The sequence below is a fragment of the Lepisosteus oculatus genome, chromosome 9, assembly GCF_040954835.1.
Source record: "Lepisosteus oculatus isolate fLepOcu1 chromosome 9, fLepOcu1.hap2, whole genome shotgun sequence".
NCBI lineage: Eukaryota > Metazoa > Chordata > Actinopteri > Semionotiformes > Lepisosteidae > Lepisosteus > Lepisosteus oculatus.
In genome coordinates this window covers 17,044,973-17,061,327 of record NC_090704.1, presented here as the reverse complement: position 1 = coordinate 17,061,327, position 16,355 = coordinate 17,044,973, and the positions used below count along the sequence as shown (strand labels likewise).

At 38.4% G+C, this 16,355-nt stretch overlaps 1 protein-coding gene across 10 annotated transcripts in view; it reads left to right on the top strand.

Moving 5' to 3' along the window:
- usp24 (ubiquitin specific peptidase 24) overlaps window positions 1-16,355 on the top strand; it is a 73,505-nt gene that overhangs the window by 34,385 nt on the left and 22,765 nt on the right. For 7 of the 10 annotated variants that reach the window (XM_015355756.2, XM_015355755.2, XM_015355761.2 and 4 more), the window contains 21 exons: window positions 1,927-2,103; window positions 4,084-4,169; window positions 4,346-4,454; window positions 4,789-4,947; window positions 5,451-5,548; window positions 5,780-5,875; window positions 6,283-6,511; window positions 6,940-7,102; window positions 7,474-7,629; window positions 8,200-8,270; window positions 8,387-8,547; window positions 9,356-9,417; window positions 9,744-9,956; window positions 10,190-10,304; window positions 10,874-11,018; window positions 11,371-11,490; window positions 12,645-12,770; window positions 13,507-13,605; window positions 13,873-13,955; window positions 14,042-14,183; window positions 15,822-15,941. In XM_015355756.2, coding sequence (XP_015211242.2) covers window positions 1,927-2,103; window positions 4,084-4,169; window positions 4,346-4,454; window positions 4,789-4,947; window positions 5,451-5,548; window positions 5,780-5,875; window positions 6,283-6,511; window positions 6,940-7,102; window positions 7,474-7,629; window positions 8,200-8,270; window positions 8,387-8,547; window positions 9,356-9,417; window positions 9,744-9,956; window positions 10,190-10,304; window positions 10,874-11,018; window positions 11,371-11,490; window positions 12,645-12,770; window positions 13,507-13,605; window positions 13,873-13,955; window positions 14,042-14,183; window positions 15,822-15,941 — 2,730 coding nt within the window. The remainder of the gene's footprint in view (window positions 1-1,926; window positions 2,104-4,083; window positions 4,170-4,345; window positions 4,455-4,788; window positions 4,948-5,450; window positions 5,549-5,779; window positions 5,876-6,282; window positions 6,512-6,939; window positions 7,103-7,473; window positions 7,630-8,199; window positions 8,271-8,386; window positions 8,548-9,355; window positions 9,418-9,743; window positions 9,957-10,189; window positions 10,305-10,873; window positions 11,019-11,370; window positions 11,491-12,644; window positions 12,771-13,506; window positions 13,606-13,872; window positions 13,956-14,041; window positions 14,184-15,821; window positions 15,942-16,355) is intronic. The other 3 variants (XM_069194210.1, XM_015355759.2, XM_015355760.2) reach the window with 1 other exon arrangement.

Sequence of the window (16,355 nt, the reverse complement as noted above, 5' to 3'; positions counted from 1 at the left end):
GAGAAGGTGAATTTGGGTGAAGAGTTCCAGAGCTTGGGGGCATAACAGGAGAAGGCCCAGTATTGAGCCCGGAGGAACACCAGACTTAACAAGACCAATTTCAGACCTGTACCCATTGAGAGAGACAAAGTGACAGCGATCAGTGAGGTAAGATTTGAACCATTTGAGGGCAGTGTCAGAAACTCCAAACACAGTCTCAAGACTGAAGAAAGTAAGATCTTATGGTCAACAGTGTCAAAAGCAGCACTAAGATCAAGAAGGATGAGTATAAAAAGAGCACCAGAATCAGAAGCTATTAGAAGATCGTTGGTGACTTTGACCTGGGCAGTTTCTGTGCTGTGAAGTTGACGGAAGCCAGATTGGAGGGGTTCGAAAAGGTTGTTTGTCATGAGGTGGTTATGTAACTGAAGTGTGACAGCACGTTCTAGAATTTTAGAAAGAAAGGGTAAGTTGGAGATGGGGTGAAAATTAAGATTGTCGAGAGCCATGTTAGGCTTTTTTGGCACGGGGGTTTGGCAGCAGTTTTGAGGACAGTTGGTACAATGCCAGTGCTCATGGATTCATGTATAATATTGAGGACAATGGGACAGAGAGAAGAGAAACAGGACTGGAATAAAGTGGTGGGAATGGGATCTAAAATAGATATGGTGGGTTTCATGTGTGTAACTAGTTTGTTGAGGGATGCTGAGTCAAGAAGAGAGAAGCTGGAGAGAAGGGAACCAGAGAAGTTGGATGAGGAGGGAGGAGGTATGGAAATGATGTGCGTAGTGGAGAGAATGTGATGCCGGATGTTGTCAATCTTAAAACTAAAGAAAACTAAGAATGTGTTGCATAGTTGTGATGAGGCAGGTAATTTGGTAGGGCAGTTTGGCTTGGGCAGTCTATTGATGGTGGAGAAAAGATGTATGGGGTTGTTTTGGTGATTTTCAATGATGTGAGAGAAGTAGGTGGATCTAGCAGATTCTATAGTAACCTTATATTCAGATAAGTAATCTCTCCAAGCCTGATAATGTACATTTAGGCCGGAAAGAGGCCACCTACGCTCAAGTTTGCGAAGGCTGCCTTCATAGATCGCAGATGGTCATTGTACCAGGGGGCAGGGTGAGAGAAAGAGATGGTTCAAGTTTTTAAAGGAGCAAAGGTCTCAAGGGTAGATAAAAGAGCACTGTCAAGTAACTGTATTTTGTCCTCTAGAGGGTCAGAGGAAGAGAAACAGGATAAGGAGGACAGAACAGAATTTGCCAACCTTGGGTGATCAATTGATCGCCAGTTGCGGAAATTTACAGAGTGTGGGGGGGTGTTAGAAACAGGTAATTCCAGATTGAAGAAAATTTGTAACATGGAGCGGATAAAGTGAAGCGGATGAAAATAGATAAATTAGAAATCAGTGTCACCGAGAACAAAAGGAAAGAAAAACATAAATAAGTAGTTAAAAATTAAAAACTGGTGAGATCAAAAAAGGTTAAAAGAGTATTTATATAGAGCAGTTCTGTTATTGCATTATTTTGTTTACCCTGCATTGTTTTTGTGTTGTACATTTTTCACATTTTGCTGTTTTTCTTGAATTTAGATACCAAGACCAAGGAGTTCAAACAATAGGAATTTCCACTGGTATACATTGTGTGACAGTTTTGTCTATGCATTTGAGCATGTGTTAGTCCAGATAAGTTTGGCTTTATTACTTCATCCTTCTTCAAGAGGACAGTTTTACTTGTCCCAAGTTACATTGATTTCTGCTTATTTCTAGATTATCTAGATTATCTACCGTGTATGAGATTGGTCTACCTTTTACTGGTCTTAACTGTGTCCACCTTCTTTGCAGAGCCTTTATGGATTGGACCTAGGGAAGAACCTTGGAGAAAGGCTTTATACAAAATAATATTTCTCATTAATTGTCATGTACCATTTTCCACTCTGCTTGCCCAGCTGACGATGAACAAAGACCAGAAGCTGCTTAACCAGCTGGGTTTCTCAGATGAGCAAACCTTGACTGTGAAGAGTTCAGGCACGGGCACACCCTCTGGTAGCTCCGCAGACTCCTCAGCCAGTGCCAGCAGCAGCAGCAGCAGCAGTGTCATCAATTCAGCCTATGCCCTGGAGCAGGTCTGTGCCATCCACAAACAGGTTAACCTCAGTGAAACAGTGCACCTTGGTTCAGACACAGGACATTGTCATTGTTATTGTGCATGTATGGCTAATCAGAGGAGAATACTGTACATGTGTGTAATTTTGTGTAAATATCAGTATGTGTGTGTATCACAAGACAACCATGTATATACTGATTGCACATACAGTGGTGTGAAAAAGTGTTTGCCCCCTTCCTGATTTCTTATTTTTTTGCATGTTTGTCACACTGAAATGTTTCAGATCATCAAAAAAATTGAAATATCAGACAAAGATAACACAAGTAAACACAAAATGCAGTTTTTAAATGAAGGTTTTTGTTATTAAGGGAAAAAAAATCCAAACCTACATGGCCCTGTGTGAAAAAGTGATTGCCCCCCCCCCCCCCCCCCCCGTTAAAACATAAGTCAACTGTGGTTTATCACATCTTTGGAAAGCTGAGTTCAATTTCTCTAGCCACACCCAGGCCTGATTACTGCCACACCTGTTCTCGATCAAGAAATCACTTAAATAGGACCTGCCTGACAAAGTGAAGTAGACCAGAAGATCCTCAAAAGCTAAATATCATGCTGCGATCCAAAGAAATTCAGGAACAAATGAGAAACAGAGTAATTGAGATTTATCAGTCTGGAAAAGGTTATAAAGCCATTTCTAAAGCTTTGGGACTCCAGCGAACCACAGTGAGAGCCATTATCCACAAATGGCGAAAACATGGAACAGTGGTGAACCATCCCAGGAGTGGCCGGCCGACCAAAATTACCCCAAGAGCGCAGCGACGACTCATCCAAGAGGTCAGAAAAAAACCCACAACAACATCCAAAGAACTGCAGGCTTCACTTGCCTCAGTTAAGGTCAGTGTTCATGACTCCACCTTAAGAAAGAGACTGGGCAAAAATGGCCTGCATGGCAGAGTTCCAAGACGAAAACCACTGATGAGCAAAAAGAACATAAAGGCTCTTCTCAGTTTTGCCAGAAAACATCTTGATGATCCCCAAGACTTTTGGGAAAATACTCTGTGGACTGACGAGACAAAAGTTGAACTTTTTGGAACTTTTTGGAAGGTGTGTGTCCCATGTCCCATGTGTCCCAGATGTGTTACACATCTGGCGTAAAAGTAACACAGCATTTCAGAAAAGGAACATCATACCAACAGTAAAATATGGTGGTGGTAGTGTGATGGTCTGGGGCTGTTTTGCTGCTTCAGGACCTGGAAGACTTGCTGTGGTAAATGGAACCATGAATTCTGCTGTCTTCCAATAAATCCTGAAGGAGAATGTCCGGCCATCTGTTCGTGACCTCTAGCTGAAGCGCACTTCAGGTTCTGCAGCAGGACAATGATCCAAAACACACCAGCAAGTCCATCTCTGAATGGCTTAAGAAAAACAAATTGAAGACTTTGGAGTGGCCTAGTCAAAGTGCTGACCTGAATCCGATGTTTTGGCATGACCTTAAAAAAGCAGTTAAGGCTCGAAAACCCTCCAATGTGGCTGAATTACAACAATTCTGCAAAGATGAGTGGGCCAAAATTCCTCCACAGCGCTGTAAAAGACTCATTACCAGTTATCGCAAACGCTTGATTGCGGTTGTTGCTGCTAAGGGTGGCCCAACCAGTTATTAGGTTTAGGGGGCAATCACTTTTTCACACAGGGCCATGTAGGTTTGGATTTTTTTCCCTTAATAACAAAAACCTTCATTTAAAAACTGCATTTTGTGTTTACTTGTGTTATCTTTGTCTAATATTTCAATTTGTTTGATGATCTGAAACATTTCAGTGTGACAAACACTTTTTCACACCACTGTATGTAAATTGAGCATGAATATATCTACAAGTTGAGACGCCCAAAAACAAACAAGGGGCTTCACAGTGGAACATAAACAGCTAAATTTGAATGGTGTGTGCCAATTTTAAATTTGCTCAGCATAAAGTAGTCATGTCTCTGAATTGTTTTCTATATACAGGAGAAATCCCTGCCTGGGGTGGTGATGGCTTTGGTGTGTAATGTATTTGAGATGCTGTACCAGCTCGCCAATTTAGATGAGCCCAGGTAAGGTCATGGACCTTATCTTTTATTATACTCATATTTTACTGAGGAAAATAACATTTCTTAACATATATTGGTATGAACAATTTCAGTTCCCATTTATTTATATCTGAGTTTTCACTGGAGCAAGACTGATCAAGTGATTGTAATTGGACAAGTACATTCTTCTTTTTTAACAGGATAACTCTCAGAGTGCGGAAACTGCTCCTGTTGATCCCCACTGATCCAGAAGTGCAGGATGCCCTTGATAACTTTGTGCCTAAAGAGTCCAGTGTCTGGAGTCATCAGGTAGCTTCCCTTTCACTAAAGTTTGCCGCATTCTAATTTAAAATTATCTGAGCTGTCTTTATCGGCAAGTGTAACTGATGAGGTTTTTTAATATTTTGAGTTTTAAAAATATTTAAGAACTTATATTGAGTACAATCGGAATGTTAAGTGCTGAAGAGATTGCATGCCTCATACTGAGGAACATACTGAAATATAAAATACATTTTGCAATACAGTAGTTGGGTTTTTATTTTAGTTTTTTTTTCTTGAAGAAGTTTACTAAGCTGCTTGCTTGTGTAAATATTTTGATTTCTGTGTTCATTCATATTTCTTTTGTGTGTTTTTTTCTGGTTAGAAAAGCCTGTTCACAGTGGGTTCAGGGTCTCAGGCATCCAAGTCTCCCTCATTGTCTTCAAAGCAGCAGCACCAACAGAGTGCTGCCTCCATCCTGGAATCCCTGTTCCGCTCTTCTGCACCTGGCATGTCCACTTTCAGAGTGCTCTACAACCTGGAGGTATGGCACTTGGCATCCTGCATGTCACATGTCTTCATGTAAACTATTATAAATACTTCTGGTCACTGTTGGTCACCAGTGCTAAAATCGTACTGGTTATTGTTGAAGCCACAGTAATTGATTTAACTTGATTTAAATTGATTGAACAAATGAAGATTATGTAGCACTTTGAAGAAAGTATAATGTTAATGCAGATTTTTGTTTTCATACTCTCATGAAGGTAATCGGAAAACCAAATCAGAAAATCAGGATCAAACAGCATAAAAGTAATTCAGACCTTGGGATGTGTAACACATCTTTTACTCCTAAAGAAGAATAGTACTGTTTTGTTGGTATAAAAAATGAACAGTAATGTAGATAGATTTTTATATTTTTATTTTTATTAATATCTTCTCAACCTGCCAGAGAATGTATGGATCATGTTTTCATCTTATTCATCAGTTTGAGTTCATAGAAGACAATCATCTTGACAGTAAATGAATGAATACTATATGATTTCACAGGTATTAAGCTCCAAACTAATGCCAACATCGGATGATGAAATGGCAAAAACCAGTGTGAAGTCTTTCTGTGAAAACTTTCTCAAAGCAGGAGGTTTAAGGTAAGAATGCCATTAGTTATGATTCAATTTTTAAATTCATCAGGCATTCATCAGTGCAGTTTTCTTACCATTTAGTTCTGTCATCTCATTAATAATAATGTGGTGGGTATATTAATAGTTTTCACTGCCATTCCACTAACAAGACAATGTAGAAGGTCCTGAGCATTGTAAAATTATCGGATCCTGTCAGACAGAAGGTACAGATTTTGTTTTCCGCTTTCTCTCTTGCAGCCTAGTGGTGAATGTGATGCAAAGAGATTCCATTCCTTCTGAGGTAGACTATGAAACCAGACAAGGGGTCTACTCCATCTGCCTTCAGCTTGCAAGGTAAGTAGTGCTTTCAACACACTGGCAGCTGTTTCCAGTTTGTAAAAAAATTTCAGGAATTTTTGTAGATTACTTTTTATGAGAACAGTGTATGTATTTATGTAAAACCATTAACCAACTAACATTTCAGAATATTTCATAGCACTAGTTGTTTTTAAAATATTTAATATATTAAATTTTAGTGATTGTTATTCGTACTAGAGATTTTCTGAAGCTAAACCTTGCAGGTTAACTCTGTTATGGAAGAGTTAGGTGTATCTGCTGTATTGTAAGTGTCTTCTCTGAAAGAGATGTTCTAGTTGCTTTGCCACAATTCTTTTCTTCACATATAACAAGTAAAAGAAAAAGGTTCTGTTTGACAGTGTATAGTATGTGTTGATGCAGCAGTCATGTCCTCTGTCCTGCAGGTTCCTGTTGGTGGGACAGTCAATGCCAAGCTCTCTTGACGAGGAGCTCAGTAAAGAGGGGCTGGACACACTGTCTTCCCGACCATTCCGTAACATCAGCCGACAGAGCAGCCGTCAGCTTTCTCTATGCGGCACACCAGAAAAGTCTTCTTACAGGCAGATGTCCATGTCAGACCGCTCATCTATACGGGTTGAAGAGATAATCCCAGCTGCACGGGCTGCCATCCAGGTTTGTACAGTTGTTTACATTTGAGGCAACACACCTGAGTGAGGGTTATTCTGAATTACTGCAGGAATTTGTACTGGTTGGATACCAATTAAAAAACCCATTCAACATTTTAAGAGCTAAAAGCAACTTTAAAATTTGTACCACATACAAAAATTAAGTAATTTAGTCTGTGATTGAAACTCCACAGGAGCAAAAAGCACAAGAGGTTACCGTCCCTCATGAACAGGACTAGAAACCACTCTTTGAAGTGAAACAGATACCTTCTTGGACTAGAGAATCTAGAGAATAGGTGTTTGCTTCATCCATGTGTTTTCATCAATATCTCCCTCAGCTGTCACAGTTAGTATGATTGCTAGTCTTTTTCTTACAAATTTATACTTGCTTCTTTTTCCTCTCCCTCGCCTACGTCGTCAAACACCTGGGATCAGACAATGGAGGTCAGTGACTTCACCTCCACAGTAGCCTGCTTCATGCGCCTCACCTGGGCAGCAGCCGCTGGGCGATTGGACCTTGTGGGCAGCAGCCAGCCCATCCGAGAGAGCACAAACTCCTTGTTCCCCTTGGGGATCCGAAGCCGCCTCAGCAGTACAGGTAACGGCAGTGAGCTTTAATAAGACATAACAATAGGCCAGGTGGTGGTTGATGTGGCCAACATAATACACATTATTGTGTTTTTTAATGCATGCACAAATTATATTTCAACAGAATTTTACACAATGAGTCTCATAGTGCCTAACAGCAATGTAAATTTTATTTGGGGGGGTTGAATGGCTCTTAGTCTATTCCTCTTCACTTTCTACCTAGGCTATTTGGTATTCACACTGACACCTCCAACTGTGGACAATATTGTGTCAATACTGAGGACTTTGTGTAATTACTGTGATACTATAAAATAAGATTTTAGGTTTACCTTTTTTTAAAATCATAAATTCTTCTGCCCCATCTCTCGGTCTGTCATACAGGCAGTAACTGCAGTTCAGGGAGTGAAGGAGAATCTACAACACTGCATGCTGGGATATGCGTGAAGCAGCAGTCTGTGTCGATCAAAGACACCATCATTGCTCGCGAGGCCCTCTCCTTATTGGTCACCTGCCTGCAGCTGCGCTGTCAGCAGCTCAGTGAGTCACAGATTTCCACACAAGCATTCTGGTGATGGTTGTAGTTCCTGCCCTTTAATCCAGGAAGATATAAAATCCTTTTATAAGATGTTTTGTTTTCCCCTTCTGTCTAATTGATCACTTTCAGTCTTAAATCACTGTAAAGGTTTTCTATTTCTGTACGCAGCATGACGGTTGATTTGTCTGCATTTTTAATATTTTGACATGTTTTCCTGTAACTATGCTCCTAAGAGTTAATCCTCAGAATGAAGTCATCAATGTTATTCTAAAATTTAAAGTCACTATAAACGTCTGTGTTTTTATTACTTTGGCACAAAGATATTTCACAGAAATGTATAGAATGTTAACAGATTTTTTTAGTTTTAAAAAAGAAATAGCCTGTTTTGGGGCTCAAGGCCAGACACTTGAGAATATCTCTTATTCATATTTTGGATACAGTATTCTCTTTTTATAAATGGAATACATCTTATATTTACTACAAGTCTTTTTCCACAATAAACTAGTTGTAACAATATTAGTGATGATTTTTCTTACAAGCTTACAATTTTTTAATTTGTCTTCTTTCTCTAGGTTCATTTTATAACTTGCCTTGTGTGAGTGATTTTATTATTGATATACTACTTGGATCGCCAAGTGCAGAGGTATGTTTGTCTTTAAACTGACAAGTTTGTCCATTTTAACTGCTTTTTCCTTTAATTTTGTTTTTATAAAACATTTCAGTGCAGTGGGAATTTTTCCATATTGCTTTCTGCTGCAGATTCGGCATGTTGCCTGTGATCAGCTCTACACTCTGAGTCAGACAGATACCTCATCCTATCCAGACCTGCAGAAACCCAACCTGTTTCTCCTGAAAGCCATTCTGACTGCTCAGCTCCCTTTGTGGTCCCCAACTAGCATCATGAGAGGAATCAACCAGAGGTAAGTCTTTACTCCTAGCTGCCATATAAATAAAACATAATAGTAGAGCTCCTGTATGTTGCAGCAAAGCACAAAAGGGAGCAGATTCAGACGTATATGTATTGGAACGTAAGAAAGGTCACAAACAAGAGGAGATCATTTGGCCCATCTAGCCTGATTGACATTAGTTAATTGGCCCAGGAACTCATCTAGCTGTTACTTGAAAGAAGCCTAGATTTCAACTTCAACAACATGACTGGGTTGCTCGTTCCATGCTCCCCCGAAACTTTGAGTAAAGATATGCCTATTGTTCTGATGTTAAAACTTTTTTATTTTTGGGTTTTAAAATAGTTTGGCCTTGTGCACCATATGGAAGAATTATTGGAAATTTGCAGTCATTCCCACCCATGTCAGTCATAAATGTATTTCCTATTAAGACCTATTTAGTCATAATGAAGTGAGCAAACTATTAAAAAGTATGTTGAGAAGGAACAGTATTAAGTTCTGTATGCTGAAGTCCCAGCACCCCTGATGCTGGGTGCAGATTCAAGTGCAGAAGCTGGTAAATAAGCAAGAAGATCAATTAAAGGCATCAATTAGCACTAATGATTTGAGTCATAGCAGTTCCCAAGGACAAGGGTTAAGAATCGCTGCTGGAAGGTTACTCATTAGTACATGTGTAGATGTGTGGTATTTTCACAAGGTGATTTGTTATTTATTTCATTTTAAGTTTTCCTTTTAAAAAAGGAAAGTCACTTTTTACAAACTCTTAACTAAATTGTATGCTGAAGTATATTTGGTGATTGTCTTTGTGGTCTCTTCCTGTTAGGCTATTGTCCCAGTGCACTGAGTATTTTGACTTGAGGTGCCAATTACTGGACGATCTGACATGTAAGTCTTTGTTGAATGAAAACAAGTGTGTGAAATAAATGTTTTGTATGTTTTTGCACTCTCTCACATGCAGTGGCATCTCTATAGTAGAAGTAATATCTTTTTGTAGGATTTTATTATTATTAAACAACAGTTATTATTAGTTTTATTTTCTGTAGTGTGCTGTAATCAGAGTATTCTATACACAAAAACATTTGTGTTTAAGATTTTTAAATTACTTTTCCACTTTATCTCCTAGAGGATCTCATAACCATGACAACAAGTAAACATAAAGGCAGTGAAGTAATAAATTCATGTATGCTGTATTGTCCCTGTCTTTTCTCCAGCTACAGAAATGGAGCAGCTGCAGATTAGCCCTGCTGCTATGCTAGAAGATGAGATTAACTGGCTTGATAACTTTGAACCCACATGGACTGCAGAGCTAGAGACCAGTGAGGCTGACAACATCCTTCAAGCAGGACACCTACGGCTTATCAAGACTCTCCTGTCTCTGTGCGGAACAGAGAAAGAGCAGCTCGGTGAGTCCTTTTACAAGCCAGGTATGTTGACTCTTTACCCACAATGGCTAGATACACAAGAACAATTAATGGTCAACTAAACTTAAGACCCATCTCATTATTATGTTATTCTTACTAGGAATGTAATAAAAACAGTGTTTACCAAACCCTGCCACTTCAGCTCCTGCTGTATTTGCTGTTTAGGATTGAAGTTAGTCTTGAGCAAGATGGGTTGGAGTTAAAATTACAGTTGTGACCATGTACTTCCTCTACAGGTCCCTCCCTGATTCAGCAGCTGTTAGATGATTTCCTGTTCCGAGCCTCACGGATCATCCTGAACAGTAACAACCCTGCTGGCTCATCTGCCCTCAGCCAGGACTTTCACCCCAAGTGAGACAGTGTCATCTCTTTACATGCATGTTTATAAATTAAATTGTGTTTTTATCATATAATAACTTTGTGTTTTCATTCCACGTGTCCTGGAAAGGCTGGAAACTCAGTTTCGAGGCTTGGACATTTAGAGAAAAAATTGAGAAACAGTTTAATGATCTAGTTCTTTTTGAACTTTCTTAAAATTAGCATAAGAATGACAGAGGTGTACAGTAAACCTCTGTTCAAAAACCTCTTTAAAAAGTTTATTTTTACATAATGCTAAATAAAAAGTTATTTAATTGGTCTTTTAATGTGATCCAATGTTAATGGAAAACCTCTAAAGTGTCTTGAAAATCCATGAGGAATAAAGTGTACTAGTCCCTCTGATATTTAGTGATGAATCCCTTTCCTTCAAAGGGTGACGGAATAAACTACCCATAAATGTTGTTGAAGCTGATACACTGGCTTATTTTAAGAAATGGCTGGATTAAATCCTAGTATCATGTTAGATATCAACCATCAGGCCTGCTAGATAGGCCAAATTGCCTCCTCTCCTTTGTAGCATATCTTACGTTCACTTCTCTTAGGTGTAGCACAGTCAACAGCCGTCTGGCAGCCTATGAGGTGCTGGTAATGTTAGCAGACAGCTCACTGACTAACCTGCAGATCATCACCCAAGAACTGCTGTCTATGCACCACCAGGCTGACCCAGCCCACACCAAGGAGTTTGACGTGAGTACGCAACACAGTCTTTTGAGCTTGTTGGGGAGGGCGAGGATGTTTCTCTTCATATTGTAGTACTATGTCATCTTCCTCACGGTGCAGAAATTGAGTTACATCTAAATGTTGCAATTTAATTAGAATGATGGGTAGAAATGTCCACAAGCTTTAACTTATCTTATTTTTTTATTGTTATTGCTTGTAGCATGTGTTTATAAAGAATGACAAATTACTTAATTGTATAAACAATTCTAAACAAACATGAATTGGTTAAGGTTTTTCTAGTGTTAAGTTAACATGACAGCCCTTGCACTGCTGAATCAAGAAGCACTATGTCACAACTTTGTTTGGTATGTATCCTCAGTACTTGCCCCCAGTGGATAGCCGCTCAGTCTCGGGGTTCGTGGGCCTGAAAAATGGAGGAGCCACCTGCTACATGAATGCAGTCTTCCAGCAGCTCTACATGCAGCCTGGGCTCCCTGAGGTGAAAGAGAATTACAAATTATTTATTCACATCTGATGGGGCTTCAGGGGGTCAGTAAGTAAAAATCAGAGGTTTGTGAAAAGGGGCTTCTTCTCTTCTTTCCTAAGTGTCATTAAAGTGAGTATTAAAGTGTTTTAAGTAAATCAATTTACACAGTTGTCATTACATAATTCACACCTTAATCTCTGTAGATGTATTTGGATAAAAGTAACAGCTAAATTATTATTATAGCGGCTGCCACTTTCTTCAGAGTATTTGACACCGTCCTAATGTCAGCATGCCATTATTGGGAATTCAGCACAGCTTGATTCAGCTTAGTCAACCATTAAATTGATCCTCCAGTTTTATAGTGGCTTTTAAATTTGATCAATTTGAAACCTAGGATATAAAGCTAGGATTTTCAAAGCTAACACCACAGCACAATGTATATTTTCCATATGCAACTTCAGTTGAAGAGAGTAACAGCTGTATCCCAATTTCAGTATCAAACCAAGTTTTGAAATGTTAAGATTTTTTCTCAATTGGTTTTTCAAGCAATCCTTGCTCACTTATTCTGATCAACATGCCCCTTTGCCTCTTCTAGTAGATCACTGTTGGTGACGTATTATGACATAACATGGCATTGTGAGTTTTGTATTTAAGAAACATTCCATCCATTATTTTACTAACTGCATTGTTAGTTATGTAAAATTTACTTTGTAAAGGGCTGTTTTCCATGTCTTCATTTTATCAGCTTTAGTTTCTTATTTAAAATTTGTTTTTAGGACATCCTGCTTCTGCTAAAGTTCGTGTCAGTGTGTTTATGCTTATTTACCTTCACATGTGTTGAGCTGCAGTATGAATGGAATGCATTTTTAATAGAAAAATACTAACTGTAAGGCCCTACTCAGGAGGTGCTGGTGCTGTTTGTTTTCCGATCTCTCTTGTCCTAAAAGGAGTTATACACAAGGTGCTGCAAATGCATCTTAATATAAAAAAATATAATCTATAATGGACTAGTTAATGGGCAAATCCCTTTTGCTGAAGTACATACAGAGAATTTAAGTTATTGTTGATAAGCATTTTTCCTGTCCCTCTACAGCTGTTTCTTTTATGATTGTTTGTTTGACGTTAAGGATAAAGGCCATGGTTCCTGTCAATTTGCTGTATTCTAGGCCTTCCTGTCTATTGAGGATGAGACAGAGAACCCAGATGAGAGTATCTTCTATCAGGTCCAGTCCCTGTTTGGGCACCTAATGGAGAGCAAGCTGCAGTACTACGTACCTGAAAATTTCTGGAAGGTGCCCTTTGTTTTTAGCCTTATCACTTTTAACATCAATCACACAAATGCATTTAATCTTTTATGGAAAAACAAATTCTAGTTTTAAAAGTTACAAAGCTTGCTGAAACTCTTATTGTTAGGCACCTTATTCTCTTTAATTGAAATTAAGCCAACCCACCAGCACTTGTTCAGTGGATTAGAAATATGATGCAGTTTCCTGAGTTGGAGAAAATGAGGTACACACTTAGAAGGTGCAGAATTAAGTTTTTTAAAGCTTGACAGACATTTCTGAACTATTTTAAGACTTTGAGCCTCCCTTCTACACCCTAGGCTTTAATCTGTTGATAAATGTCTGTTTAGATCATACCTGATAAGACTGACCTTCCACTTTTTTGTTTCCAACAGTCTAGTTAAAGTACTTCGCTTTATCTACTTTTTTATGTCACCTGTCTCTTTCTCCTTTAGTTTCACTCCTTTTTGTGGGGGAACATTAAGTGAAAATGTGGGAAGGGGATTGAAAATCCTTTTATTTTTGCTTTTCTTGTTATTCTCAGATAAAAAAGTGTACTAACATTTTACATGCTCTGTAATATTACTTTAAAATGCAACTTATACATCATGTATTATGCTTCATGTATTGAAAGAAAATACTTCTAAAAAATTTTGGAGCATGCACAGAATGCTTTGAAGCATGTCTTAAATAATATTTGCAGGCCTGTTTTTGGAGTTGTCAATTGCTGTTGTGTTTTCCACAGATCTTTAAAATGTGGAATAAAGAGTTATACGTACGAGAGCAGCAGGATGCGTACGAATTCTTCACTAGTCTTGTTGACCAGCTTGACGAACATCTCAAGGTATTAAGTAGAGCCTGTCCTATTCTCATATCCCTGTTACCTGTCTATAAATCACAGTATTTGTAGCCTGTATGTTTTTACGTACACACAACTGCAGGGGGTGTATTTTATTCTAAACTAGATGTTCATGTTAGCCTTGTTGCATAACTTCAGTATTAACTTAAGGGTGCATTATTGAAGAATAAGCCAGTTTAGGTTTTACATGTGGAAAATCAAGAGTGAATAGCAGCTTCTCTGAAAACATAAATTTTGCTTTATTTCAAACAGAAAATTGGTCGGGACCAGATTTTCAAGAACACTTTTCAAGGAATTTTCTCCGATCAGAAGATCTGTAAAGACTGTCCACATAGGTAAGGTTTTGACACAATATACGCATTGTGCTCTGTAATGATGCTGTTTTTTTGTTTATGTTCCATGTTTTTTTGCTTATAAACAGGTATGAGCGTGAAGAGACCTTCATGGCCCTCAACTTGGGTGTAACATCATGCCAGAGCCTGGAGATCTCATTGGACCAGTTTGTCCGAGGGGAGGTGCTGGAGGGAAGCAACGCATACTACTGTGAGAAGTGCAAGGAGAAGGTACAAAATCATCCACAAAGCTGAAAGGAAAATGAAATGATTTCAACTTTTTTATTTTATGCACTGCATTGCTCTGGCATCCGTTCTAGCTTATTATTACTTCCTTACAGCATGTGTTCCTAGGATAGCCTGGCTGTTGCTGTGACTCATACAGGAACAGGCAGCTTTCTGAAGGATGGATTTTTTATTTTTCACAAATTTCATTTTATGTGAATTTATATAAATAATATACTATTTTATACAGTAAAATAGTATATTAAATTATTTCAACCAGGTGTATATAAAGAATACATTGTTAAATAGTTCAGGTGGGTAGCTGTGTCAGCATGCGTAGGCTGCAAAGGAACAAGTAATTAGGTTTATTCCATGCTGAAAAGAGAAGAAAGAAAACACTGTTTCGGCCATGGAGCCTTCTTCAGGTGTGAGAAAGACAGGGCAGTAAGCAAAGGTAGTGTAGCAGGAGAACAAAAGCTGGGAGAGAGGAGGGGCGGGAGCAGGGGACAGACAGAGTGGCCAATCGGTAGTGTGAAGTCAGGTTAGGTGAAGAGAGGTGTGAAATGAAACCTACAATGAAAAGAGAGAATTTAGAAGACAATTAGTCTGTCGTTGAGAGAAGGAGGAAGGTGTGATTCTAGCTGCAGGATAATTTTATTTTCTGTAGTCTTTCTGATATAGTTAGGAAAACCATCTTTGAGAACACTGATGGAAAGATTAGTGTGTAATTTTGGCCGTCAGAGGTGAAACAATAGGCTTAGAGAAATCTGGCCTCTCTGTCTGTCCCCTACCCCCGCCTTCCGCTCCTCCTCTCTCCCAGCTTTTGTTCTCCCGCTACGTTACCTTTGCTTACTGCCCTGTCTTTCTCACACCTGAAGAAGGCTCTATGGCTGAAATGTTGTGTTTTTCTTCTCCTTTCAGCATATAATAAACCTATTACTTATACAGTACATTCTTGAATTCTTTGTCCATTTTTTTAATCTTTCATAAACAGTGAGCACAGAAAAATAGTAGTAACTGCTTACAGTAGCAGTAACAGTCTTCCATCAAATTGTGTTATTCTGGCATGAATGGCAGGAAACTACAATATACATTTAATACTCTGCAACAGAAATCAAATAATCATGAAGTGTGTTAAATGAATATAAAAATTGATTTTCAGGGTGTCTGATGCACTTTGCTTAATGTAGTTTGATTTTTTTGTGGGTGCCTGCTTTTTTGTGCTAGTATGCCACTTTATAATGATTTTTAAAGTGATTTGATTTCATTTACATTTTGGATTTTGACATTTAATGTTATTTGACACATTTGTAAAAAAAAAGCAAGTTTCTAGTTCCAGTTCTCTGTAGGATTACTGCATTAAAATAGCATCAGCTTTATTCTTGTTTTGAATTGAAGGACGTGTGTTCTCTAAAAGTGCACAAATAAGACCTTTTTCATTAAAACATCTACATTTTTTAAAGGTTTAGATTTTCAAAGTAATTTTAATAACTTTTCACCTCTAAAAACCATTCTTTTGAAGAAAATATTTTGAATCTAATATTTTGAAAATATTTGAAAGAAAAATTGTTTTCCATGTAGTTGACCAGAGGTCGGACTTGTACCAGCAGAAGTGATGTTTTCTCATTGTTTTTGCTGTCACAGCGAACCACAGTGAAGCGCACCTGCATCAAATCCCTCCCCAGTGTCTTGGTCATCCACCTCATGCGGTTTGGGTTTGACTGGGAGAGTGGGCGGTCCATTAAGTATGATGAGCAGATCAGGGTAAAAACAAAATACTTTTTACAGAGTACCTCAGGATTGTACTGCCATGTATATGCCAAGCTATAAGCCAAACTTTCTTGTATTGAAAGTATGTGTATATATATTTATATGGATTTGCTATGCATGTATTGTATATGAATATTTAATTAAAATTATTCATTGTGAAATGTCTGATTCAGGCAAGGTATGTGAGATTTAAGAGTTTCAGAAAGCATTTTATTGACAGCTACATGTCACCACTGTTTTGTGCTATCTTGCACATTGCATTGCTGTTTTCATATTTAAGAGTACAGTGCGTCCTCTCCTATAATAATGTTTAAATCTTCTAAGGAGGAAGATACACGGTATGTTTCTTTTGTTCTTTCTAAATCCCGAGTCCCAGCTGAATCTTATAAATGGTTTGGCAATACCATC